Here is a 27,193-nt window from a genome sequence, read left to right on the forward strand (position 1 = left end):
GAGGCCTCAGTCATATGGATTCTAAGAATAATGGTCAGATAAACAGTGATGTGGCTTAAAACTGTAGATTAAATCTCAGGGGGAAATATTGAAAGGCAGGCTGTAAACGTTTTAAATAAATAAATAAATAAATAAGCAAGCATAGATAGTCATTTAGAAGCCAAATGCTAATTTTTGCTCATAGATGATTCAGTTCTTTCTCCCCTCAATACTGTACAAAAACCAGTGGTATTTATTCTATATAGGCTGGTAGGTTGTTATTATTATTTTTAATAAAAAAGAACACTTCATTAGAACAATTACAATTATATTTTTAAAGGTAAAATTAAAAGTCAAGATAGAAACAAGAAAAAATATTTATTCCAAAACTAAGCTGCAGAATTTAAGGGCACATTAATGAACAGATTTGTTCAAGCCAAGATAATAAAATCAGCTCCCAATGGGCATTTATCTATAAGCCAATTTTGAGAACTAAGGTTCCCACACAATATCATCTTTCTTCAATACTGATTGAAGCTTCTGAGCACTTTTTAATAGCTGGAGAGAACTTGTGCTTTTATTCATAGGACAGGCACTATTCACACTGGCTCTTGAAGAGGCTGCAGTCTCTTTTGCTCCTTTTAATCGATTAGGTCTTGATGCTGAATTGGCTGCTTTTTGTTTCAGTTTTCTAGCCTTTTGCCTCAGTCTGTAAACCTAAGAAGAGAACAATTCTATAATACATCTAATGTACAAAGAAACATGCACTTTTTGGCACAAAGGACCCTGTAAAGTTGGTGCCTATACCACACAGCTTTCCCCACCAAGACATTGAGTACTTTTCCAGATATATTTGTTTATGATACAGGAAGGCCAAGCAAGGACATTGTCAGTTGTTTTTCTGCAATTGTGGAATTTGCTTGCAGTGGCTGGTTAGAACAAAGGGAAGAATGAAAATACTAGAAAGCATAGATATACCTCACACTTCCTTGCAAGCATATGGTAATATGCAATACACAAAAATATTACATCATGGTGGTGGCATAATTTTCAACTCATAATGTAAATACAGTTATCAATGAGTCATGTTACAACCTAGTAACAGAGAAGGTGAAGACGTCTATTTAATCCCTAAGACCAGTTATAGTCTAGAAGGGACAACATATTCATGTATTAGCATCTAGTTTTTTTAAAAAACATTCCTCAATTTAACACACACAAAACCAGATGCTGCACAGGAGATGTGTAAACAGTTTTTTAATGGTTAGCTCTTTTTAATGAAAAGCAATCATGGGAGGCCCCCATGGAGAAGAGGAATGGTGGAGGATGGGGATAAAAAGCAGAGCTGCTTATTTCTTTCTCATCCAATGAATTTGGACACGGAGAATGAAATAAGATATGAGGACATCCCTTGCCTACCGGTGAGAAAACATCTGGGTATGTGTTGTGATTCTGAGCAGACAAATGGCAAATCCTGATTGCAGGCTTACAGACTGATTTTTCAGAAAGAAAGACCCATCCTCTCACACATAAATTGATTTATTCATTTCATAAAATTTATACCCCGCTTGATTGTAAAAAATAAAATAAAATCCTCAAAGTGGTTTTTAAAAGATAAAACAGTAAAAATCAAGAATACATCCACCCACTCTTTCAAAGCCTTTTAGGAGACAGTTCATATGTCTCCTACACAACATCTAGTTTGCTTGTCTCATTCAAAATCTAATACACCCATATAAGTCTTAGCAAATTTATTTATATAACCTCACCACCTATTACGCATTGTTTCTGCAAGACTCATAGAATCTAGGCACTGTCTTTCTGAAAATACTAGTTATTTTTTGCACTGCCTACACTGTCAATCCCTTTTCCTGACTTCAGGGCGGTTTGCTTACATTTTCTTGGTGCTTTCTCAGTTTCGATAACTGCTCTCCTTTAGATTCCATCTGTTTCACAAGACAATCTAGTTCACGTTCTAGGTCTTCCCGAACCTCCTGGTTTTGTGTTTCTTGTATCTGCTTTAGGAGTTCTTGATGTTCACTGTTGGAAGACAAACTCTCAGTAGTCATTTTAGGCACAATCCAATCCACCACTTCCATTGTATTTCAGCATGTCATCCAACCTATGATGATTGACTATGCACAGTGACAACATAAGTACTATTAGGGAATACTTCTCTTTCCAGAAAGTACAGTATCTATGTTTGAAGCAGTGTCACACTGTCCTTAACACATTATCATCAGAAAATAAGCTACTTCTCTGTGTAGCATAAAAAATTCATATTGCTATAGTCCTGTTTTCTACGCAGATGTTGCTTTAACAACAGAGTTACAAACAAGTTCTAAATAGACTATCTAGGGCTTGGCTGGATAAACAGAGTGAAAAAGTAATATTTTGAAGTTAGTGGAGCTCCAAATGCTACAATTTGAAGCAAATGTATTATTTAAAGACCAGAAGATATGCTGTTTAGACTAGAGCTGCATTAATGGGATATGCTATTGTGCACCCTATCAGGACTAAATTTGTTTTGACTTCTATCACAATAAGAAGTTGGCAGTTAACAAAACACCGCATTAGTAATCAAGTGTCTTGTGGCTCAAAGGCTTCTATAGACACAATTTCTTGCCATTATGGTTTGAGCCTAAAATAAGTCCTCAGCTGCTTGTAGAAGATTGGTAAATTACCATAAATGGCAAGTTGCAAAACAGAAGGCTTAAGTCCACAAGGGGTTTGCACTGCAGGCAATACATTTTTTACCTTTTAAATGCTTCATTGCTTTCTGTGACTTGCCACTAAAGTCTTAGGGTGTTTTCACAAGTGATACTAAAAACAGTAGGACTAGAATCTAAAGAGCTGTGTTAGGCACACCTCTTTTTTTCTTTTAACAGCACCATCGCACCTGCCCTCTCATATATTACTTTTGAATAGCACTTTGTCATGCTGCACTGCTGTTTCAGTAACTTACTCTACTATACGAACATGAGGCTTGATGACCTTTTCCATTTCGGAAAAGGAAAACTCTAGTCCTAAACCTCTGCTGCCTTGCGGGATATCTTCAGGAGAAGAAAAGGCTAAGGAGTAAACCCTACACAAATCTGGAGTGGAGTCCCTAAGATGGTTTGATAGTGCCTTGTATACCTCCTTTCAGCAACTCCTGTGGCCAAGCTGATGACAAACATTTTTCTCTGCTTTCCTTTGGACCACATCAGCAAGGCCAAGAGGGAGGTCTTGTCATCTGGGCAGTCCAGGACCTCCATACACACAGCCCTGGCTTGTACGCTAGGAAGGTCACTTTGGTGCTGCTAACACAACAGTTAGATTTCGCCCCTAAAGGTGCACTCCATTGTCTCTTGAGACAGACGGATGCCATCAACAATATCCACATGGAAAATGGGGGTTTAAAATTATTCCTAGCACCGCTTGCAAAAGTGTCCAAATAGTTTCTTCTCAACTTACAAAACAATTTGCCCCAAGCCTACAGGTTTTTTTGTATTCAAATGGATAAATGAAAATGAGTACTTACAAGTTCATTTGTCCCAGTTCATCTTGCATAATCAAGAGAAGATCTGAAAGATGCTCCGTAGCAGAGGAAGATGTGGAGCAAGATGAAGGTCTGCTCGTGCCAGTCCTCTTTTCACCTCCTTCTGGGCGTTGTGAAGCTGCGCTCTGACTACGGTATTTCATCATATGCAAGACGCTTTGAACATTTGCAACAACTGAGTGACTTGAGCTAGCAGACTTGTGGGGAAAGCAGCACATAAGAAAGCCTCATTAAACAAACGGTAATTTAAAACAAGTTCTCAGTGGTGATGATGATACACATCGCTTACCTTCCCAGCAACAAAAGGTAGTGTCCCAGCTGGTAGATATGGCTGTGAGCCGCATGCTTTCCTCAAACCAGAAGGTTTCTGAGAAGTATAAAAACTAGAATTATTATTTTATTTCAATAAGCAGAAGTAGTGTCCTAAACTTGCAATTGTATCATGTGTCGATTTTGACATCGGATTGCTTTTCTATAGTGTCCCAAGCAACCTTTTAAATGGCTAGAACAACGGTGTAGGAGCATGCTGCTATTTGCAATTTTAAGAAGGATTATTATAGTTTGCTGAAGTTGTATTGTTACCAAGACAGGACTTCCTGCATTATCAGCATCTCCAATGTTCAGAATAAGCAACAGGATGTTAAGCTGTCTTGAGACTTGGCAAAATACGAAAAATGCTCAGAAGACAAACTTGCTGTACAGTTAAAGTAATAGTTGTGTGTTAAAATACAGAAGAGGTCTTAAATCCACTTGTGCAAGCTGCCTCTTGTCAGTTCTTCCTCCCTCTGTAGCACCATGTCACACCTGAAGCCTTTTCTGAGGACGCCGCACACACATCCATTCACCCCCCTGTGCACCCTTTTAATGTCAATCTCACCATTAAGCTTCAAAAAAAGCCATTGAAGACAACAGAAGGCTTCTTCCAAACCTAACTGCAGTTTTTATGTGAGCACATTTTTTGTTATTGCTTCATGCTGCTTTTAGACTTGGAAAATACCTATTGGTGTCAATAGATTTTCCCCCCAAACCTAATTATACAGGTGACAGGGCAAGGAGGAGAAGCTGCAAGTTGAGTATGGAAGCCCCACTGGTACTACTAGCTCAAGGGCTCACAAGACACAACAAAGAACATAACAGATAGATAATATTTATTACGGCCATAGGCCCATACAGGTAAAAACAACACATAAGTGACAGCTTGTGCCGTGGGGAAAAGAAAAAAAAAAACAGTCGCTAAAACACCACTATAACAATAAAATACTATAAGATGGAAAGGCATGCTACGCCTTAATTAGCTTGTAGCGCTCCTTGGCGTCGCTTTTGGGAGAGGACAGCGACCAGGAACCTAGCCACTTTCAGGGTCGTGTGGGAATCCTTATCCTGCAAGATTTGGGCAAGGTGGGATTTTGGTGGGGTACCCTCTAGTTTCTGTATGATTGATCCCAACAAATTTGCCCGTGGCACATTGAACAAGGGGCAAGTGAACATAATGTGCTGAAGCGACTCCGGCGTCACCTTATCACATTCGCACGTGGCGGGGGCTTGGCCCTTTGAGAATCTATGTCTCAGGACATTGGAGGGGAAAACGTTGAACCTCGCTTTGGTGAAGGCCAGTCTATGGGCAACAGTCGAAAGGGAGGAGAGGTATGATGGAACGCAATAAGTTAAAGTGATACCAATGTTCTGGGGCGAACAAACACCTCCCCCCAGCATATAATTTTGCTGTAAGTCGATGTCATCCAGTCTTTGACGGATCAGTCTTTGAGCAGTGATTTGGTCTAACAGAAATACACCACTTGACTAGTTTCTTCTTGGTATTCAAGACATAGCTGAGAGACCTAACTTTTTTCCTTTTATTTTATTTTATTACCTTTACGGCTTTCTTCTTCCTGCTTTTTTTATTTGCTTCTTTCTGAGGTGAAAGCGAACACATAAGAATTCTATTCATCTCAAGTCCCGTTTGGAGCTGCAGTAAAAAAATACAACCATGTCTTGTTAAATGGACAGAGTGGTATCTCAGTCCAAAGCGAGAGAGAGAAAACAGCTGGGTCCAAAGATAACGAATCTCTCTCAACAGATGCCAATGATGTTCACTGAGATAGTGATCCCTCTCTTCAGTGTGACATAAGTGACCAATGGATAAGTAGTTTTAACAGTTTGTAAGACCCATCTGAGCAGTTTAACACCACTACAGTGAATAATGATTGCTCTCAAAAAGGCCATCTGCTTAATGGGTTAAAAACTATACCCTATGTTGGCATGGAACAAAACTCTTGCCTAAACCTATTAGCAGCATTTGGTCAGAACATAGGGCTTACTTCTATCAGGTTGTACTAGTAAACAGTAAAACTATTCCTTTATATCATAAATGACTTCCAGCCTCATTTTATGTAGCCCCTGGTGTCCCCTGAAGTTTACTCCAGATCCACTTAGTTTCAGAACAATTGGAAGGGACAGAATTTTATTTGATGATAGTAAATTGTTGTTCTAAGGTTTTCTCCTAATTGTGAAACCTAAGAAGAACTAGTTTCCCCATCCAGCTATCAAATAACAAATTAGTAGGATCCTGCTATATGTGGCTGTGCAGCACACTAAAGCCAGGGAATGATTACTTAATTTCAGAATAGTAGTTGTATTGGTCTGTTGTACTAAAGAAATTCATCTATATACTAATTTGAGTGTTACCATCTTGGTTGTGAGTGCTGTAAGATCTGCTTCCTGGCTTGCCGGTCTGTTTTCCATTTGGCCTGGGATGGTAGAGCCCTGACTGATTCCAGGTACAAACTTTTGGACCGAGGTATTGTTTTGGGTTTTTTGTTGGGGCGGGAAAAGTTGTTGCTGTTATTGATAACATTTTTTAATATTTTAGATCTTATGCAAAAATTGTTCATTTTGGTTGTCCATTTTTTGATGTTTGATTGTGTATGACGACTTTTGTTATGTTGTACTTATGTATTGTTTTCATGTTGTAGGCTGCTTTGAGTATAGTTTGAACTATGGAAAGGCAACACACACAAAAAACTATATACTGTACAGTATGTATGTCTGGAACACCATCAAACACAGCGGAGCTTACTTCAGAGTAGATCTGAACAGAATTTGAAACCATTCTATGCATCTGTAATCTGAGGCAGGTATGGCAAAAACTGAATCTAGACAGTCAAGTCTGGATCAGTTTATCAGGATTGGGGCTAATAAGTCTCTGGTAAAGCTACTTATTATGCACAAACTTCTTGCTTAGCAAGGAACAGGACCACCTTTCTCTAAAACACATTAATCTATCTTTGCTAATATGTTAGAACTATTCTTTTGATTAGACCGAGCCTGCACAGCTTACCAAGATCATGTGAATTACAGCTTTATGGTGTGCTCTCCAACTGGTTAACAGAGACCTTTTTTGTAGTCACAGATAGGCAACAAGAATAGCAAGTTCAGAAATGATACTTTGTTGATGGGCTGAATTTCCCTTGATGGGTCAGGCTATTAGCCCAACTAAAAGGCACAATGTATTTCTGGTAGCTTTCTATTCTCACGGTATTGATCTTCTTCAAAAGCAAAAGGGGGGAGGGGTAAGGAAATGGCATTTCCTGCAATCACATTTAGGATAAAGTCACTAGATCCAAGCTAATGCAGATATAGATAGCAAAACACACTTGTGTGTCACGGTTTGTATTCAGGATCACTGCTGGTTAAAGCAGAACTGCAGCACAAGGCTGCCTGCAGAACCTCCTGTTTTATCACTGCAAAAATACTCCTCTTCCTACCTGCGCAGCTTTATCTTGAATTAGTTTGCGCTGGTGTTGCTCTTCCAGAAGCTTCTGTTCCAGGTGTCTGATCTTGTCCTTTGAGAGAGAGGGGGGCAGGGAAGGGACCACATACAATAAATGAACTCAACAGTTATCATTTTTAGGGCTAGAACCCTGAAAGTAAGCCAAATCTTTCCATTAAAAGAAACAAGGATGAGGAAAGAAAAGCAAAAGCAAAATATTTATTTGTTTGGGTAATTTATATACCACTCTATATTTCAAAGAAATATGTGAATGGTTTACATCACAATAAAAACATCAGAAATAAAGACAAAAATCACAATTAAAATCCACATTTTAAAGCGGCACAAAACATATGGGGACCATATTAACCACTAGTAGGTCCAAAATACAGAATATACGACAGAAACAAACAGCCCTGCCCACCAAATGTAGAAGCGTGCAGTTTTCAGGTAACAGCAGCGCTCCCACTTCTGCCGCTATCTCCCTTTGCCACAGGAATGCCCAGATCCAGAACTGAAGTTTTGCTACTAGTCTCAGAAATGTTAAATGTTATTAGGAAAGCCATTTAATGATATTTATTTACTTACTTCTGCAGTCTTCTGAGTGCTAGTAAGTCTCCAGCATTCTTTTTCTAGAATTTCAAGCTTGTCAAGTTTTGCACATAGCTCCAGCTGATTCTGGTCTTTTTCCTTCTGAAGCTGCATCTGAAAAATATGCACATGATAGTGGTTTGGCAACTGATAGCAAGCTTTGCTCAAATGATTTACAGCTTTCAGATTATCAAATTCAGTGCCACAGAAGATGGAATGATGATGCAGCAAGTGCTATAGGCATGAGTTTAGGAGGCTTACAGACAAGAACTGAAAATGCATACAGATTTGCACAGGATCTTGCTGCACATGGAAACAAAGGGAAGATCCAGGCATCTGCTTTCTGTGTATGACAGCTGGCACTGGATATCACTATGTATTGGTGCATATGGATTGAGGTGGAGATGGGCAAAGTTTGTAAACATACATGCATTAGGTTCCAGGTGTCCAAGTGACACCAGCAGTGCATAGCACAAAAAAGGGGAATACACCTTGGAACATGGATGGAAATGTGTATCCTTATCTGCTATCCATAGTTCACTGCACATTTGCTAGTTGCATGTAACAGCAAGCTGCATTAAATCTAGCTAAGGAACAGAAATGCAAACTTTCAATATTGCAAGTTTGCATCTAGGCAAAGAATATAGCAGAAAAAAAATATTGGGTTTACTGATGCCTTTCCATGAAACACACACACAGCTTCAACTGAGATTGTACTGAGGCATTTATTGGCCTCAGTAAATGGGAAACAATTATGAGACATTTCCCATTTACAGGCAACATGATCTCCTAGAGAAAGGTTCTTGAAATCTGAGTTTATTTTTAAAAGAAACCCTAGTATTAAAAAATCCAGATAATAGTTGGATGGCTATTTTCATTTTTATTTACACACTATTCAGCAGCTTTGAGGGAGGTGGGAGGTAATATTTGTCATCTGCAGACTATTGCAATGCACTCTAAGTGGAGCAACATTTGAAGGTGACTCGGAAATTACAATCTAGAATGCGGCAACTAGAATGGTGACTGGGAGCAGCCGCAGGGACCATATAACACTGCTTCTAAAGGACCTACACTGGTTCCCAATACATTTCTGAGCACAATTCAAAGTGTTGGTGAAAACAGCTTCAACCAGGTTGGCTGCAGCAACCCAGTCAGATGCATATAAATAATAACATTGTTTTTGTTGTTGTTGCTGCTGCTGCTGCTGTTGTTAAATTTAGCCAAAGGTGACATTACTAAAAACACAGGAATCTATAGAAGCCACCATACATTGTAGTTGTGTGATTTCTATTCTATTTTTCTGATAAACAAAGCATATAATAATAGTAATAAATTTTTATTTGTATCCCGCCCTCCCCAGCCAAGGCCGGGCTCGGAGCAGCTAACATCATAAAAATAACACAATAAGCATAAAAACAGACATCAATTAATTAAAATACATCTTAAAATTAATTCAGACAAAAAATGCATGGAAACCTATATATGTACACCTTATGCTTGGTCGACCTATTTTTCACAACCACAAATTTCTCAGTGTTTTCAAAGACTGTCTATGAAGGTGACAGATAAGCAAGATCTAACAAGAGATCACACCAACAAGGTTTGAGCAAATCCTCTTAGATACAAAGGAAGGAGAAACAAAGGGCAAGAATATGATATATTAAACATGTGCACCTGCTGTTCTAGAACCAGTTTCTTTTCCAACTCTGCATTGACCATCATTTTTCTCATGTAATCTAGTTGCTTCTCCAGCAAAGAGCAGCGAGACTGTGCTGCCCTTAACTGCATGCTCACATCTGAAGGGGAGGAATGAAGGGAGGGAAAGAGAGTAATAATTATGTCTTATTTGATTTTACAGATTTATGCTCTAATGTGCAATATAATGATGCTGTTGAAATGAACTTGCTTGCTTTCCCTAATGACCCAATCCCATTACTGTCCTCTCATTTTATTAGGTTATCAACAGTAGAGATACATGAAGCACTCTGGTTATTTTCAGAGAGGCTCATGAAAGTATTCCTGCAACAAAACTGATAAGTATTCTTATAGCTTGCCTAAAGCCTGCACAATTCTTAAAAGAAATTATATTTGTATATTTAAGGACTTTGTACCCTGCCTCTCACTTTATGTCTCAAAGTAGCTTAAAGAAAGAAGCAAACAATCTACAAAAAATAAAAAAAAAGATTAAAACATCCGAAATAGAAACATCAATCCCAGCCAAGGGATCACAGGAATTGAAGTCCAGCAACATCTGGAGGTCACAAGTTCTCCACCCATGCATAAGGGAATTTAAATGAAAATAGTTTAATAAGCAGCAGTTTCTGCTTTTTAAAAATTGCAAATGATCACACACCTCTACTATATCACCAAAGTGCAATATGCATTTTTATTTAAACAATCAGTAAAGCAGTTAAAAGGCAGATCTGCTAGAACAAAATATTTAAATCATGTGATAGACCTATTTACTACATATCCTGATTAAACATTAATTGAACAACCAAACAACAACACGAGTGCTCATTTGAGATTAAGATATAATAGATGCGAATGGTAAGGCTGTCATCAGTGGTAATAGGAGGTACCTTTCTTTTCTTGCATCATTCCCTGGTGAGTTATATCCTTCTCATTGGCGTCATGCTGAAAGGCCTTTTTATACTGGGCAGCTTCTCTGGACAAGCAATTTAGGTTCTCTTCAGCCTGTGACCTCTCTAATTCAAGACGGCGGATCTTTTCCTGAAGAGTTTTAAGGGCTGCCACCAGAGCTAGTGAAAAGGTAACTTAATTGTTAATGACACATCTCTACTTTAATAACAATAAAGCAAAGAAGCTACTTTAATGTGAACATCAGTTATGCATCAACCTGCAACATCAGTGATACTACATTGCTATATATTTTGCTTAGATGATAGAAACATAAAGATCCACTTTCTGTCATTTGTGCTATGGTTAGAAAGCCAGTAAGGCACCAAAAATATGAAGGTTTCTCACATCTTCTCTTACTGCTTCTGGTTCAATGTAACCACCACTCAGATTGGAGCAGGTGAATCATAGAAGGCATAATTTGACACACATGCATACACAAACCTACAAAATATTACTGCCCATTCTCTGCTGATAGCTGCAAAATGCCCTAACCACACATCTTTATTTTTCTTGGTATAAAGTTGTGTATCCTGCTCCACTAGAAGAAAGCTGTTCTTGTGCTAAGATGAACTAGACCATATACTAAAAATGACAGAATAAAGAGGTTCACTATAGCTACCTAGCAGTAATTTCCTAGTCAGGGACTGGAACGTTACCAAGACCTAGATGGGCAAGCTGAGTAGAGTTGTTCTGACTCTGCTGTTCCCATCTGGGAACTTGGTGCAGCACCAGCATGGGTTTAATGGGCTGGCAATGGGGTTTGCTGTGGCCCTTAACATGTGCAACCCATTTGCCAGGATACCTCTCTGCTCCAGAACATACTATGAGGGTCTGCATCTGCTATAGGGCCAAATTGAACTGACAAAGGTGGTGTTGGAGAACTCTACGGCTGTTGCCCATTCACTGGTAACCTTGGGAATGGATTACTGCAATGTGCTCTATGTGGGACTGCCCTTGGGGCTGGTCCAGAAACTCCATCTGGTGCGGAATGAAGTGGCTAGACTGCTAATGGGGGAAGACAGCATGTGACACCTCTGTTAAAACATTTGCACTGGCTGCCTATACGCAACCAGGCCAGCTTCAAGGCTTTTGCATTAATACAGAAAGCCTTGAACAACTTGGGTCCAGGATACCAGACCAATCACTGAGGCCATCTGGAGGAGAGCTGTTAGTTACTGAGGCCTGACTCGTCTCGACTAGACACCTGGCATTGAGTGTTGCTGGTCCCATGCTGTGCAACTCTCTTCCAGCAGAGCTGGCACTCTTGAATTTCAGACTTCTATTGAAGATTTGCGTTTCCAAGGCAGAACAAAGATATTTGCTATTCTTTTTGTCTCCCTGCCCCCACTCATGTTTGCTTTACTCAAAAAAATCAAGCAAGTTTAAGATAATGAAATATTCCAAGGACAAGTAAGTAAAACATTAAATAGGTACGTGCTGCATAGTCCAACACCAAAAGTTACATTTCTCTTTAACAAAATAAATAAGAACGTAAGGACATAAGAAGAGCCTGCTGGATCAGCCCAAAGGCATCCTATTCTCGGTGGCTAATGAGATGCCTGTGGGAAACCTTCAAGCAGGATTCAAGCGAAAAATCACTTTCCCCTCCTCTGGTTTCTAGCAACTGGTGTTCAGAAGCATTGCTGCCTCCAACTGTGGAGGCAGAGCACAGCCATCATGCATAGTAGCCACGGACAAGCCTCTCCTGCATCAATTTGTCCAATCCTCTTTTCAAGACATCTGCGTTGGTGGCCATCACTGCCTCCTGTGGGAGTGAGTGCCATAGTTTAACTATGCGCTGTGTGAATAAATACTTGGGCATGAAATAAATGGTTCCATGCCAAAAACAGACAGGAAACAGACTATGGCAAATAGAGAAGTCATTTTGAATGCACTTCAGGTTAGGCCAAATTAAACTCTCACTCTTGTAGAAAACATGAAACCAAACACAAGCACATGCAGTACTTATCTAGTCTCCACATGTGTGTACAGCTATTGCAGCATAATACTGTAGTATAATATATTTCTTTTGCATTATATTCATTTGTGACAAAAAAAATCCAATGATGTTTACTGGTTGTGTTTCTTTTGTTATGTTTCAGAAGCCTTGATTCTTTTTTGTTTTGACTAGTAAAAAAGCTAAAAATAAAAGGCCAGGAACATGGCCCAAATTTACCTTTGTAAGCAAAGCTGGTAAATGAAATCCAGTCAGTGAATTGGCCATTTGTGCTAATCTCAAAACTTTCAGATAGATAGATACAGATATAGATAGATATAGAGATAGATATAGAGATATCCATATAGATTATATAGATAGATATAGAGATATAGAGATATAGATGGATCAACAAACTAGTTTGTGATTAGCTGGCAAAATCATCGTTTGGTGTGATGAAAAAATTGACAAATCATTTGTCCTCTTGAGGCCACTGCACTTAAGAGACTAGAATGCCATTGAACAGACATCAAATAGAAGCACAGAAGCAGCTCAAAACCATGGTTTGCCTTCACATTTTGAGGATTAAACTACGGTTGAAGTTCTAAACTATTACTTAGAGGTTTGAGGTCTGAATTGAGCTATGTAGCTTGCCAGACAAGGCCACCTACGAAGCCTCAGCAAATTGAAAAAGAAGTGCACATATTTCCCCCCCAGGCAGCTTCCCTTTACTCTGCAGCTGAAATCTGAGTAGTCCCACACACTGCCTAGCTGCACCTGGGAGAAGTGTCACCTCGAACAAATACCAGAGAGCGCCTGTTCACTAGAAGATATGTTACTCAAGCCAACATTGTCTTTCTAGCTATTTTTCTTGGATCTCAAATATCAGATAAGTTCTAAACCAGTAGCACATTCCAAAACGCATTCAGCACAGGCCAAGAATATTTGCTGACTAAATGTCACATTACTCGTGTGTCATATTACAATACTTTGTGTTTTACCTTGGTTGTTTGGTGCAGGAGTGTCTTTTGCCATAGCTGTTGCCTCCTTTGATCTGACGTTTGCAAATGCAGAGTATATGTTACCTGGAGGCTGAAGAAAACTTCCTATGTAGCTGTTCTTCGACTCAGAATCTAGAGACTGCAGAAAAGATATACAGTGTCATTTATAGTTATCTTAAAGTGTTGATTCAGGCACCTTCCACTATGCTGGGGAATCTTTTTCACCCAGGGTCGTGTTTTTTCCTGGGCAATATGCTACATGGAAGGAATAGAGCAAGGAATAGACAGAGCAAGGAATGTACATTTTATCTTTGTTCAGTAAGCTATTTTCCTTTTCATGCATGAATTTGACTCTAACATCTATTGATGGGAATAAGAGTGAGGGCAATGACTTTGAGATTAACTAGTTCACTGTGGCAAAACTTTCCTTCACAGGCGTTTGTTTCCATGCTCCCATAGCAGGTTAAAATATAAAGTCAGAACCATTAAAAATAAACCCATACGGCTATTTTGCCTAATTCTGTGGAATGATGTAAATTTAGGTTAGATTCCTTTGTAGTTCTATGTTCTTTCTCTCATGTTGCTTGAGAGAAGGTTCCCTCAGACCCCTAATGCTAAGAAGCATTAAGTTTCCCAGTGATTATTTGGAAATTAAATAGAAAGATTAATGTAGCTGACAGATTCATAAAAAAGAGAAGAATCTGCAGTACTGCTACACTGAAAGCTATTTTCCCTAACTTAAAAAACCTGCTCAAACATCTTTGCCTCTTTAGGGACTGCTTTAGAATGGGCTAGTTTCCTTGGCTGCTAACATCACATTACTTACCTCCATTATAGGGGGTCTAGACTCCAGAGGTCCACTCACCTGCCGAGACAGAAAAGTCATTATGTTGTGTGATTCTTATTTTGAAGTATAAGCAGAATGACATTTTTTCCTCATTTTTTCCTATTTGTATTGATTTAAGACATTTACAAAGAAAGGAAGAGAAGACAGATTACATTTTTTATGAACAAGACTGAGACTACATCAAGTCGGGATGATTTCCCACAAGCTTGCAACAGTAAAATGGCGCAAAATATATTAGCCTGCCCTACACTTTGTGATGTGATTGCACTGTCTGCATTCCACTTAGCTGCAGATTTTCAATGCATAGCAGGGGGTTGGACTAGATGACTCTTGGGGTCCCATCCAAATCTAAAATTCTCTGATTCTATACAATAATCTCTCAAACAATTGGTCTGGAAAAATCATTCATACTTTTGCTCTTTCCAGCATTGTCCCTTCATCCTTTGTTACTGGCAACTTTTTTCTTCCGAAGGACTTTTTGTTCAAATGAAATTAGCCTTTGTACAATACTTACATAATTGTTCACCATAGCTAACCAAAGTCTCCCACCCCAATCTTGTTCATTCTTGTGGAAACTAAACTGGTTCATAGTATCCTCACCATCAGCAGGGCCCATCTTCCTACATATTATGTAAAATGACCAATGTTTAGGTGTTCAACAAAGTAATAAGTATATTACCAAGAGTGTAGGAGCACACAGCTTTATTTGCACAAAGTACCAGTAATCATTTATTAGGAAAACCATTAAAACCCAATTTCAGCTAGAAGCAGCATGTATGTAATCAAAGAACAAACGTGGACACAATATTACACACAAAAACAATGCCAATGACACAATAGTACACACAAAAAACAAGCCTAAATTGTTTTACACTGGTACAAATATTAAATAGGCCTTATAATCCCAGTAACTATGCAAGGGGCAGGTGGAAAGAATTTCAGCTAGTAGCTGTAATAAATCCTTCTGTTTTAGGCTGACAAATGGGTGTGAAATAATATTTATATTTGGACTGAGACACTTAAATCAGAGAGATCTTTAAACATGTTTTTGAAAGGAAAAACAACACCCTTTTATTGGACAGACAAGTTTGAAAGCTACTTAAGGAATACTCTTTTATCTTGTACTTTGTCACCTATCCCTGCATCCACACCTGAGCTGAATTTGAGCCATGGCTGGAGCGCTCTAGCACCTCTCCCTCATTTTAAAGTGAAACGATTAAGCCCTGGAGGCGCGTGTTTTAAAGGCCTTAAAAAGCAAGCCTACACGTGTTTTCTCAGAAGCAAGCCGCCTTGAATTGAATGAGGCATGTGTGGGTGCAAGATTGCAGCCAAATAAAGCGAGTATCTCAGGGATGCCCCCTTCACCGCCACCAAACACCTCTTTTTGTCCGCCCGGTGGTGGTGGTAATAATAATAATGATAATAATCATCATCATCATCTCGGCTCCCTCCTCCTTCCCCTCCCATAAAAACAGCTGTAGGTTTAGTGTTCTTCGCTTGCCTGCATCTTCTTCCTGGCTCGCCAGGGTGGGCTTGGAAGCGAACTGTTGGGGGTCTGTGGCCAGAATTGCTCTCGCCTCTCCTGGGGGAGGGTGGGCTGGGAAAACCCAGGCACGACACTCTTTACGGACTCTGCCGAGGCGCTGGAAGTTACTGCAGGGTGGGGCCCTTGGGCGAGGGCTGGGTGGTAAAGTAAGGGATCTGTGGGCCACGGTCACAAAGAGGACGCGGGCGGAACGAGGAACCTGAGCCAGGTGAAAACGGGCGGGGGGGGGGAGGAAGCAACCAGCAGAAACTCAACAGGTGAAGAGACGACGGCCCCCTCCCTCCCCGCGTACACACCTTACCGGGATTCACCCGAGCTGCAAACCCCAGAGGAGCTCGCGCTACGACCCAGCCCCAGTTATGCCGCTCGCCTTCTGCTTCCCGGCTTCGGGTAGACCACAGCTAACCATAAAAGGCGGCTCACTTCCTAGATCGCCCTTCTTCGCCGGGGCCGTTTTTCAAGCCGCCCGCTTCCCCTCCCGCTCTCGGGGATTCCACGCCCTCGCCCCGTGACCCGGATTATTGGCCCCGCCTCCTCCCAGGTCGCTTAGCGGCTCCCCCTGGATTAGGGGAACTGCCCGCCCTCCTGCCTCGCCCGCAAAAGTGCTTTCCTTGGCTCAGGGCGGGAGGAGGAGGTTGTTTGTGCTGCTCTTGGGCTGGCACGCCAGCATTTCCCTTGCATTGCATGCAGGGGAGAGTGCGTTCGTCTCGCGATGGGATGAATTAGCTGAATTACTGGTTTGATAGGCTCCATGAGAGATGGATAGACAATGGACAATGGAATTTTTACTTATTAAAGGCGCAACTGCCCTGGGGGAGGAAAGTGGCTAGCCCTCCACCAGCCACAATGTAGGCGACTGGGATGCAGCTTTTCACAACACTGACCACATACACAAAGTGACTGTTTATTACTGCCCGATTTATAATATTTATTTTGCATCCCACTCTCCCGAAAAAAGCCCAGGGTGGCAAACAAGTGGCAAAACACCTTAAAAACAACTCCAGTGCAGATGCAGACTGGGAAAGGTCTCAAAAGGCTTGTTGAAAGAGGAAGGTCTTCAGTAGGCACCCAAAAGATAATACTGTCGCGGATGACTCAGGGGTTGTGGCGCTCATCTCGCTTTACTGACCGAGGGAGCCGGCGTACAGCTTCCCGGGTCATGTGACCAGCATGACAAAGCCGCTTTTGGCGAAACAAGAGCAGTGCACGGAAATGCCATTTACCTTCCCGCCAGAGAACCTATTTATCTACAGTGGTACCTTGGGTTACATATGTACATATGCTTCAGGTTACATACACTTCAGGTTACAGACTCCGCTAATCCAGAAATAGTACCTCGGGTTAAGAACTTTGCTTCAGGATGAGAACAGAATCATGCTCCGGCGGCCCAGCAGCAGCAGGAGGCCCCATTAGCTAAAGTGGTGCTTCAGGTTAAGAACAGACCTGCAGAATGAATTAAGTACTTAACCTGAGGTACCACTGTACTTGCACTTTGACGTGCTTTCGAACTGCTAGGTTGGCAGGAGCTGGGACTGAGCAATGGGAGCTCACCCCCCTCATGGGGATTTGAACCCCCAATGTTCTGATCAGCAAGCCCTAGGCTCTATGATTTAGACCACAGCGCCACCCATGTTTAATAGGATTACTTACTTTTTAAATAGTTTGAGAACTGCTACTGTGCCCTGCATTCAGGCAAACAGTTATAAATCCTCCAAGGTGGTTTACTGGAATGTGCACATTTATCCACATATGTTTGTCCACATTTCAGCCTTCAGTGTTATGAATCATTCAGTTTCTGACCGCTTTCCAAAATAAATTCATGCTAATAGCTACAATATGGGCATCAATATTGGGAAACTCTCTGCTCTTCTAACTGTTGTCCTGAAGCCAATATGACTGGCAAGAGACTGTTTAAAAAGGCCAGTTTGGAACATGAACCTACTTCCCAACCCCCCTTGTTTTCCATCCAGAACTGAGAAAACAGTTGGCTGAACATCTGCACATACTATTTTGATGGTTTATTAGAAAATTCCTCCTGCTATGATGATTAGGCTGGGAAAAATAATGCATTTTGGTGCTATTCTCCACTCTCCCGGCCCCCAGCTTGACATAAGGGGGGACATACAAAAAGCCTCCAATGTGTCACATTAAATCCCAACTCCAATAACTGACTGTTCGCACAAGCACAAAACAGCCATCAAATCATTTTAACATAACTTTATATTAACCACAATAATCCTGTTGAGAGCTCGTTTAGAGTAGCAATTGATTTAGAACATCCATATGAGGAAACAGAAATGAAGTATTTTTTTTTTTTTGCCCTTTGCATATATTATATTAAGTTTTCAAAAGTGACCATCTTAAACCCAGGGTTGTTCACTTTTGAGAAGACACTGAAAACCTAATGGTTTTATGTATGCCTAACACTGCGTAAGATCAAACAGCATACATTTAATTACTGTTGCTCATATTGGGAGGAATTCAACATTGTACTCTTCTGATTGTTCTGTCAGCACAAGCATTCCAGCTTGCCTGAAAGAATGACCCCCTTATCCTCCCCCCCATAAGCTGTTCTAGGGGTTCTCCTGACACCCCCCAAAAGCATGGCGTGTTAAGGGGACAGAACCAACGTGATTGGTCAGTTAGTTTATTTCTTTTGTTTTACTTGATGGGGGGCAGCTGCCCTCTCTTGGCTATGCCCATGCCCCCAAGGCCCATCGCAGACGGCACTGGGGAAGGGGGGGAGGTCCATTGTGCAAGATGAAGTCCTTCCATTGATGTGACTGGGTAGGTGAATCCTGCATATAGATGTATACAGTGGTATCTTGGGTTACAGACACTTCAGGTTACAGACTCCGCTAACCCATAAACAGTACCTTGGGTTCAGAACTTTGCTTCAGGATGAGAACAGAAATCGTGCAGTGGTAGTGGGAAGCCCCATTAGCTAAAGTGGTACTTCAGGTTAAGAACAGTTTCAGGTTAAGAACGGACCTCCAGAACTAATTAAGTTCTTAACCCGAGGTACCACTGTAATAATATAGCATGTTTTTCTTCTTAGCATTAGTTCACAAGGAATATAAGAAAAGCAAGTCATAAATGTCATTAAAATAGGAATTAAGTATTCAAATGGTTGTTTGCCAGGAATGCTTGACTCTAAGCAGAAGAGCTAAAATGAACAGGTTAGAAAATGTTACGATGACTGAGTTTTGCTGAATTTTAGTTTTAGCTTGTCAGAGATGCTGTGGATAATTATTTCAGTTCTTTTGAAGTTATACCATGGTGGAAGAGGATTATATCAAAGATCCGATTACACAACTGTAGAAGCAAAGGCAATTGCAAACACTTTAACCTTCAAGACAGTTTAGAACACACTTAACTATGGCATATTTGAATTTTAACCAGCTTTCTACTATGAGCTGTTTTGCATGATACAGGTATCTTAGTTTAAGGGTTTTATAAAACTGCAACTCAGGAGCACTTACAGCTCAGTTCTAACAGGTTTACTTTGAAATAAGCCCCCATTATGTTAAGAGGGGTTTATTCATGGTATTGCTTAGAATGGCTTAGGCTGGTGTAGGTTATATATCAAATGTTCATGTCAAGAGCTGTTTTGGAAAGATAGCCAAACTTTATACCAGAGTGTGTTAGGAGTTTTGCTTTGGATAATATTTCAGCTGCATAACTACCTCTCCCAAGCTTCACTGCATACTACAAAGTTCAGTAAGAATACTCCCTCTCATCTACTGTGAAGATGTAGTCAGATACCAATTGCATTTTAGCCTGCACAGACAATAGACAAGATTATATACATTAAATATGTGGCATAGTCAGGTCGGAGTGAAACAATATAAGTTGAAAGCCTTTGCAGATGATCTGGTGTTAACACTACAGGAGCCAGAATCTAGTACAAAAAGAGTTCTAGAACTGATACAAGAGTTTGGTCGGGTGGCGGGATTTAAGCTGAATAAGCAAAAAAACAAGGTTTTGGCAAAAAACCTGACATTATTGGAAACAGAGGGGTTTCAGAGGGAGACAGAATTAAGTGTGGTTAAAAGAGTGAAATACCTAGGGGTTCACTTGTCTGCTAAAAATTTGAATTTATTTAAAGACAATTATGAAAAATGCTGGACGGAAATTAAAAAAGAATTAGAAATTTGGTCAAGATTGAAACTTTCCTTGTTGGGTAGAATTGCTGCTATAAAAATGAATGTATTGCCGAAAATGTTATTTTTGTTCCAAACCCTACAGATTGTGGACAGAGTGGAATGCTTTGGAAAGTGGCAGAAGGATATTTCTAAGTTTGTTTGGCAGGGCAAAAAGCCCCGAATAAAGTTTAAAATATTAACTGATTCAAAAGAAAGAGGGGGGTTTGCCCTGCCAGATTTAAGGTTGTATTATGAAGCTGCTGCTTTCTGCTGGATGAAAGATTGGTTACTTCTTGAGAACACTGATGTTCTAGATCTGGAAGGGTTTGATAACGCTTTTGGTTGGCATGCACATCTGTGGTACGACAAGGTAAAGGCTCATAAAATGTTTAAAAATCATATTGTCAGAAAAGCAATATTCATGGTCTGGACAAAATACAAGGACTTGCTAGAAGGTAAGACCCCGAGGTGGCTATCACCAGCAGAGGCCAAGGCCTGGAAAAAACCTAATATGGAGGTCGGCTGGCCTAAATATGGGGAAATTTTAGAAAAAGTTGGAGAAAATTGGAGGTTGCAGAGCTATGAAAAATTAAAAAATAAGGTGCAAAATTGGTTCCATTATGCCCAAATACAAGAGGTTTTTAAGTTGGATAAAAAAGTAGGCTTCCAGGTGGAAAAATCGAAATTAGAAACGGAATTGTTAGAACCAAAGACTAAAGTACTTTCGAGAATGTATAACTTGCTGCTTAAATGGAACACTCAGGATGAGACAGTCAAATCAGCAATGATAAAATGGGCTCAGGACATTGGGTACAACATTATGTTTGAAGACTGGGAAAGGTTATAGACCACTGGTATGAAATTCACGGCATGTAATGCCTTGAAGGAGAACATTATGAAAATGATATACAGATGGTACATGACCCCAGTCAAACTTGCTAAGATATATCATCTGTCTGATAATAAATGTTGGAAATGTAAGGAGGCTGAAGGGACATTTTTTCACCTCTGGTGGACCTGCCCAAAAGTGAAGGTCTTCTGGGAAATGATTCATAACGAGCTAAAAAAGGTGCTTAAATACACCTTTCCTAAGAAACCAGAGGCCTTTCTCCTGGGCATTGACGGCCAGAAGGTGTTAAAGAACGACAGAACCTTTTATATGTATGCAACAACAGCAGCAAGAATACTAATTGCAAAATATTGGAAGACACAAGATTTGCCCACACTGGAAGAGTGGCAGACGCAATTGATGGACTATATGGACGCAATTGATGGACTATATGGAATTGGCCGAAATGACTGGCAGAATCCGAGATTTGGGAGAAGAAACAATTGAAGAGGATTGGAAAAAATTTAAAGACTATCTACAAAAATATTTTAAGTTATATGAATGTTAAGAGTTTGCATGACTCAGAAAATTTAGCTTCAGCAATAAGATTCGGTGATATGGAAATTAAGTTTATAATTATGAAAGGACCAATGTTTAAAGTAACATCATTTTTATTTTAAGGTAATGTAACTAGATAAGTTTTAAACATAAAGTATACCTATTGGAAAGTACAAAGGAATGCATGAAACAAGGTAATAATTTGCTGATATCTTTATTGTAAAGAATGCAGGGTGAGGGAGATGTGGGGAAGTCCAGTTGGTTATGAGAAAAGTGTCTTGGAAAGATGGTTTCTTTTTTCTTCTGTTATCTTCTTTTTCCTTTTCTATAACTAGTATCTGGAAAAACCAATAAAAAATTTAAAAATAAAATAAAATAAATAGGTGGCATAGTGAGATGTAGTGGTATCCACATTAAGCGAGTCATACATAAAATAGACAAGTATATAAAGCTGTAAGCTTCTAGAATAAGCTATTTATTGTGATGTTTAACTTAATATTTGCCTTCCTTGTTACAAAATAGATGACTAATTGGCTACTGTATTCAATTAATTCAATGACCCTATATAAAAGAAGTGAAAGGAAGTACAGTGGTACCTCGGTTTAAGAACAGTCCGGTTTAAGAATGATTTGGTTTACAAACTCCGCAAAACCAGAAAAAGTGTCTTGGTTTGAGAACTTTACCTCGGATCTAACAACGGAAGCCGAACGGTGGAGGGGCACTGGCGGCGGGAGGCCTCATTAGGGAAAGTGTGCTTTGGTTTAAGAACGGTTTTGGTTTAAGAATGGACTTCCAGAATGGATTAAGTTCGTAAACCGAGGTACCACTGTATCTTTAACTTCACAGACTGAAAGGAACTGAGCGACTATTGCTTTTCTAAAAAATGAAAAACAATCCTACTCTTCTAGGAGTCCAAAACACAAAGAATTGACACAGAGATAAAATTACAAGAGGTCCAATTTGATTTATTTATAATGCTTATAAACTTCATATTAAAAGAAACATTGGAGGAGACCCGCTGAAAATAATGGATGCAAGTTAGTCATGTCTATTAATTTCTATAGGTCGTCTTTGAGCAGGGCCAACATAGGTTATAATCCAGTAAAAATGGACCTAACGAAAGTACATGCATAGCCAACATTCACTTTCTGAAGACACTTCGTTACTATGCAGCCGTTTACCGTTAACGGAGCAGGATCTTTAAGAAAAGCTAGTCCCCCAGTATATCTCCAGCTATATCTATGCAGCACCTCATCACAAAAGCAACCATCTTCTTTCTTCTTCTCATCACCTTTCACCTTTCACCTTTCTTTCACCTTCTCATCGCAAAAGCGACCACTACCCTCCTCACCTGTAGACAAAGACAAAAGAAACACGGAATATAACCGTGGTTGCAATTTTTTTTATATTCCCACGTGACCAGATGGAGCTGACGCGTTTCTCCCTCAGCGCACTGCTTTCTGGGACTTGTAGTTCCTCTCGAACAAGAAAGCTCTGCAGTTTCGCGGGCTTGACACTATATGTCCCAGGCGCCCCGGGAACACTTTGCGCCGATTGGTTTGACAGCTCAGAGGGGGATTGGCTGAAGCCGGACATCTACCTCGCGTCGACTCCACAGGCGAGGCGGCGCGTGCAGCTTTGAGAGCAGGGGCGGGGCCTGCCGTCTGCAGCCGCCCCGGGGGATGGCGGGGAGAGAGGCTGGCCGCTTCAGAAGCGGGAGCGGTGGTGGGCGGGGGCGCTCCGCCGAATCCGACCCGCTCCGGTTCTTTGGGGTTCCATCCGGAGAAGCCTCGCGGCGGGCTCGCGGCAGCCTCTCCTTCCCGCCCCCGTTCTGCTGATGGGCAGCTGCCTCCCCGCTGCGCTGCCGAAGGGCGAGGGGTGGGTCCGGGGAGGGAAGAGACCCAGGCCCTGCAGGGCTGGGAGCAGGCGAGCCCGGACGGGGACTTTCTCTTGAAAGCGGGGCGGCGGGCAGAGAGGAAGGGAGGGACTCTCCTCCTCGCACGGTCCCAGCCAGCGCGAAGCAACTTTCTTAGCCGTGCAAGTCCTCGGACTCGGCAAGCCGAGCTTCTCGCAGCCTAACGGAGGCGCCTCTTCGCGCATTCAGGGAGCGAGACGTATTTTATTTCGCAATATTTATATAGCGCTTGGTTGCAACGAAGCCGCGAAGCGCTTCTCGGCACCCGGCCATTATAATGAGGGCTGGCGGGTAAGAAGAGAAGTGGGGGAAAGGAGCAGGACAGGACCCCGATCAGCGCCGCCGCCGCCTTCCGATATTCCTTTGACTCTTCTGGGGAGGAGGAGGAGGATGGCGGCCGCCTCGGAGAACTGAGTCTCGGGAGAGCTAGGAGCGGGGATCTCTTTCTGACAATGGCCGACCGAGATGGAGAGGTGAGGTGGGATGGGCTGTGCAGCAGGGAGCGCAGCGCCAGAGACAGCGCCATGGAGAGCATAAGGCAGGCGGTCCTGAAGAAGAGCGAGGCGGTGGCTCCGGCCAAAGAAGCCGCCTCTCCTCCGGCGTCGCCAGCGGCGGAAGGGCTCTCGCCGCCTCCCAGCGGGGCTCGTGGCGGGCTGAACGAAATGCTCGCCCGCCTGCTGATGCTGTCCAAGAGGTGCCCCTTCCGAGACGTGAGGGAGAAGAGCGAGGCCATCCTGATGAGCGTTCAGGTAAATGCCCGGCTCCTGTGCTTTCTTCGGGAAGCGTCTCGAAGTTTGCAACTCTTTCCCTTGGAATAAGTTTCGCTGAGCTCTGAAGGCCTTTCTGCTTTCTGCCTGGGTGCCTTCAGGACGAAACATTTGTTTGTGCGTGTTTCGATGGTAAGACAAGGCGCTCAAGGCACATGGGATTTTCCTCCTTTCACCCTTGCAACTGCCCTGAGGGACCAAGGTCACCGTGGTAGAGCGGGGAGCTGTCTTAAGCCGAATTGTATCATGCAGCTACTTTGGCTGCGTGGCTCAAGGGTGCAGACGGAGTCTTTCTCAGACCTGGTGTTAGAGATCCTTTCACCAGGATTGTCAAGGATTTAGGTCTGTTTTTTCTGCTGCTGCCAAACCTTGACCTCTGAGTAAATGATCGATTAGATTTCATTCTAATAAAATTTGTTTTGCACTGGGATGTAAGAAAATTTAAGCAGTGATCTTCTTAAGGGGAATTGAACTAGGATTTACCCACACACAACATCATTAACTTCCAGTTGACAAAATTCAATCCCCTAACCTTATCTGGATTATGCAGTAAACATTAATGCACCTTTGGGAAAACCTTTGGCTCAAAAGTGGTTCTTTGAGCAAGTTCTCCATCTGCTCATAGTAATATAGTTAACAAAAGAAGGTTCCAATGTGTTTGCTTGGAAATTGTGCTTCATTGGAGACCTGTGGAACAGTAGCACTGCTGATTAATTAAACTCCAGCAAATAATCTCCATTCCTTTTCTATTGGAATTAGCAGTTGATAGTAACTATGTTCTATGCAAGTAAAGAATGTTACACTTGCAGTATAATTCTAACAGGTCCCATTGACCTGTTCAGCAGTTAATTAACTCACTAGTGGAGGAGGAGGAGTGCGGGGGGGGGGGAGCGCAGCGCCCCCAGCCGTGCGATCCCGGTGGGGTGCCATCCCGGCTGCCATCCCGCCCTGCTGGGCACCACGCCCCACAGGCGGCGTGCCCTGCCCCTGCCTGCTCTCCGCCCCCCTGGTGCCAGAGCATGAAGCTCCGCCACTGAATTTACTTGCCTGAAATAAAGGTCAGAATCCCAAGGTCATTGGGCCCTTCAAATTTTAATTACGATGAAGATTATTACTTTTATTCTTCCATGTGGAAGATTTTGCCAAGATTTATTCCTTTTTATCTAGTTGAAGCAGGGGTGGAGAACCTCCAGCCCACAGGCCTAACTGGGACCAACAGGCCTCCCTAGTTGGCCCATGAGACAGTTCTGGCCAGGTCATGTCCACTTCCCTATACCTGATGTCATATAGGGGATCTCCAACTGGCTGTGCCTGCAAAGCGCCTGGCCAGACGGTTCTTTATAAGGGGTTTCTGAAGACCTGCCAATAGCTCTTTGAAAGGAGCTTCTGAAAAGGCGGGTGGACAATCAACAGGTGGACAAACTTGGTAAGTGCAGGGTGAGGGAGATAATCTGACCACCACCCCAGAGTAGATCCAGTTTCCCACCCCTGAGGTAAATGGACAACTGAATACTACTGAGAGAAAAAATGCATTGGATTTTCACAATGAACTTGACAGAAATTAAGCTTAATATTAAGTCAACCTGCTTTAAAATATGAGTGTTTCCAATATAGTTCCTGTTCTGTCACCGTGCTACCAGCCCTGACTCAACTCTGTTGTTACAGGTTTATAAAGCCAGAAGTTCTGACAAATATAACAATACAGTGGTACCCCGCAAGACGAACGCCTCGCAAGACGGAAAACCCGCTAGACGAAAGGGTTTTCCGTTTGCGAGTTGCTTCGCAAGACGATTTTCCCTATGGGCTTGCTTCGCAAGACGAAAGCCCATAGGGAAATCTCCGGGACAGCGGGGAAGCGCAGCGTGTCTTCCCCACTGTCCTCGGACCTCCTCCCGCCGCCCGCCATCGGAACGAAGCTCCGATGCCGGGCGGGGGGGCGGGAACGCGTTCTCCCGCCGCCCGCCATCAGAACGAAGCTCCGATGCCGGGCGGGGGGGCGGGAACGCCTCCTCCCGCCGCCCGCCATCGGAACGAAGCTCCGATGCCGGGCGGGGGGCGGGAACGCGTTCTCCCGCCGCCCGGCATCGGAACGAAGCTCCGATGCCGGGCGGGGGGGCGGGGACCACTCCTCCCGCCGCCCGCCATCGGAACGAAGCTCCGATGCCGGGCGGGGGGGCGGGAACGCGTTCTCCCGCCGCCCGCCATCAGAACGAAGCTCCGATGCCGGGCGGGGGGGCGGGAACGCGTTCTCCCGCCGCCCGCCATCGGAACAAAGTTCCGATGCCGGGCGGGGGGGCGGGAACGCGTTCTCCCGCCGCCCGCCATCGGAACGAAGCTCCGATGCCGGGCGGGGGGCGGGAACGCGTTCTCCCGCCGCCCGCCATCGGAACGAAGCTCCGATGCCGGGCGGGGGGGCGGGGACACCTCCTCCCGCTGCCCGCCATCGGAACAAAGCTCCGATGCCGGGCGGGGGGGCGGGAACGCGTTCTCCCGCCGCCCGCCATCGGAACGAAGCTCCGATGCCGGGCGGGGGGGGGCGGGGACACCTTCTCCCGCCGCCCGGCTTCGGATGGCTTTCCTGAAGACTTGGGGTGGGAGGAGGGTTTTCCTTCCCACCGCCAACATTCAGAATGCTGTTCTGAATGTTGGCGGTGGGGAGGAAAAACCCTCCTCCCACGCAAGCCCCGGGAACAGAGGGAAAGCGCTGTGCGCCTTCCCCTCTGTTCCCGTACCTGTCCTGAAGGCTTGCGGTGGGGAGAAAAGCCCTTCTCCGCACCGCCAGCCTGGCAAGCGGTTTCCCTAGGAACGCATTAATTGATTTTCAATGCATTCCTATGGGAAACCGTGCTTCGCAAGACGAAAAACTCGCAAGAAGAATAAACTTGCGGAACGAATTAATTTCGTCTTGCGAGGCACCACTGTATAGTAAAGCTACAAAGTTAGTTATCACTATTAGTAGTCCTGCTATACATGCTCATACCATAATATTATCCACTCAGCATGAATTATAAATGTTCTACAGTGATAAACCATGGAAATAAGTTCATATTGACACACACCCATTACAGAAAAAGCTAGTACTGAAGGGCATGCTCAGTGCTAAATGTCTCATGCATGGTGGCCCCC

At 42.7% G+C, this 27,193-nt stretch overlaps 2 protein-coding genes across 9 annotated transcripts in view; one reads left to right on the forward strand and one right to left on the reverse strand.

Moving 5' to 3' along the window:
• Nucleotides 1–250: 250 nt before the first annotated feature.
• CEP57L1 (centrosomal protein 57 like 1) lies at nt 251–22,941 on the reverse strand. Of its 4 annotated transcripts, none has more exons than XM_028723131.2 (12): nt 22,636–22,941; nt 14,287–14,325; nt 13,461–13,599; nt 10,463–10,642; nt 9,555–9,676; nt 7,878–7,994; nt 7,285–7,362; nt 5,391–5,486; nt 3,810–3,887; nt 3,503–3,717; nt 1,875–2,019; nt 251–696 (listed from the first exon to the last, which is right to left on the reverse strand). In XM_028723131.2, exons 2-12 carry the CDS (start codon nt 14,290–14,292, stop codon nt 472–474), a joined length of 1,401 nt encoding a protein of 466 aa, XP_028578964.2. In that variant the 5' UTR covers nt 14,293–14,325; nt 22,636–22,941; the 3' UTR covers nt 251–471. The 4 variants fall into 4 exon arrangements, with proteins under 4 accessions (XP_028578964.2, XP_077782251.1, XP_028578962.2 ...); XM_077926125.1 differs by having other exon boundaries at nt 22,567–22,682; XM_028723129.2 differs by lacking the exon at nt 22,636–22,941 and adding an exon at nt 16,155–16,370.
• Nucleotides 22,942–23,351: 410 nt separating this feature from the next.
• SESN1 (sestrin 1) overlaps nt 23,352–27,193 on the forward strand; it is a 60,702-nt gene continuing 56,860 nt past the window's right edge. The window contains exon 1 of one of the 5 annotated variants that reach the window (XM_077926119.1): nt 23,352–24,049. In XM_077926119.1, coding sequence (XP_077782245.1) covers nt 23,753–24,049 — 297 coding nt within the window. In that variant the 5' untranslated portion in view covers nt 23,352–23,752. The remainder of the gene's footprint in view (nt 24,050–27,193) is intronic. The other 4 variants (XM_077926120.1, XM_077926118.1, XM_028723122.2 and 1 more) reach the window with 4 other exon arrangements.

Source organism: Podarcis muralis, chromosome 3 (genome assembly GCF_964188315.1).
Source record: "Podarcis muralis chromosome 3, rPodMur119.hap1.1, whole genome shotgun sequence".
Lineage (NCBI taxonomy): Eukaryota > Metazoa > Chordata > Lepidosauria > Squamata > Lacertidae > Podarcis > Podarcis muralis.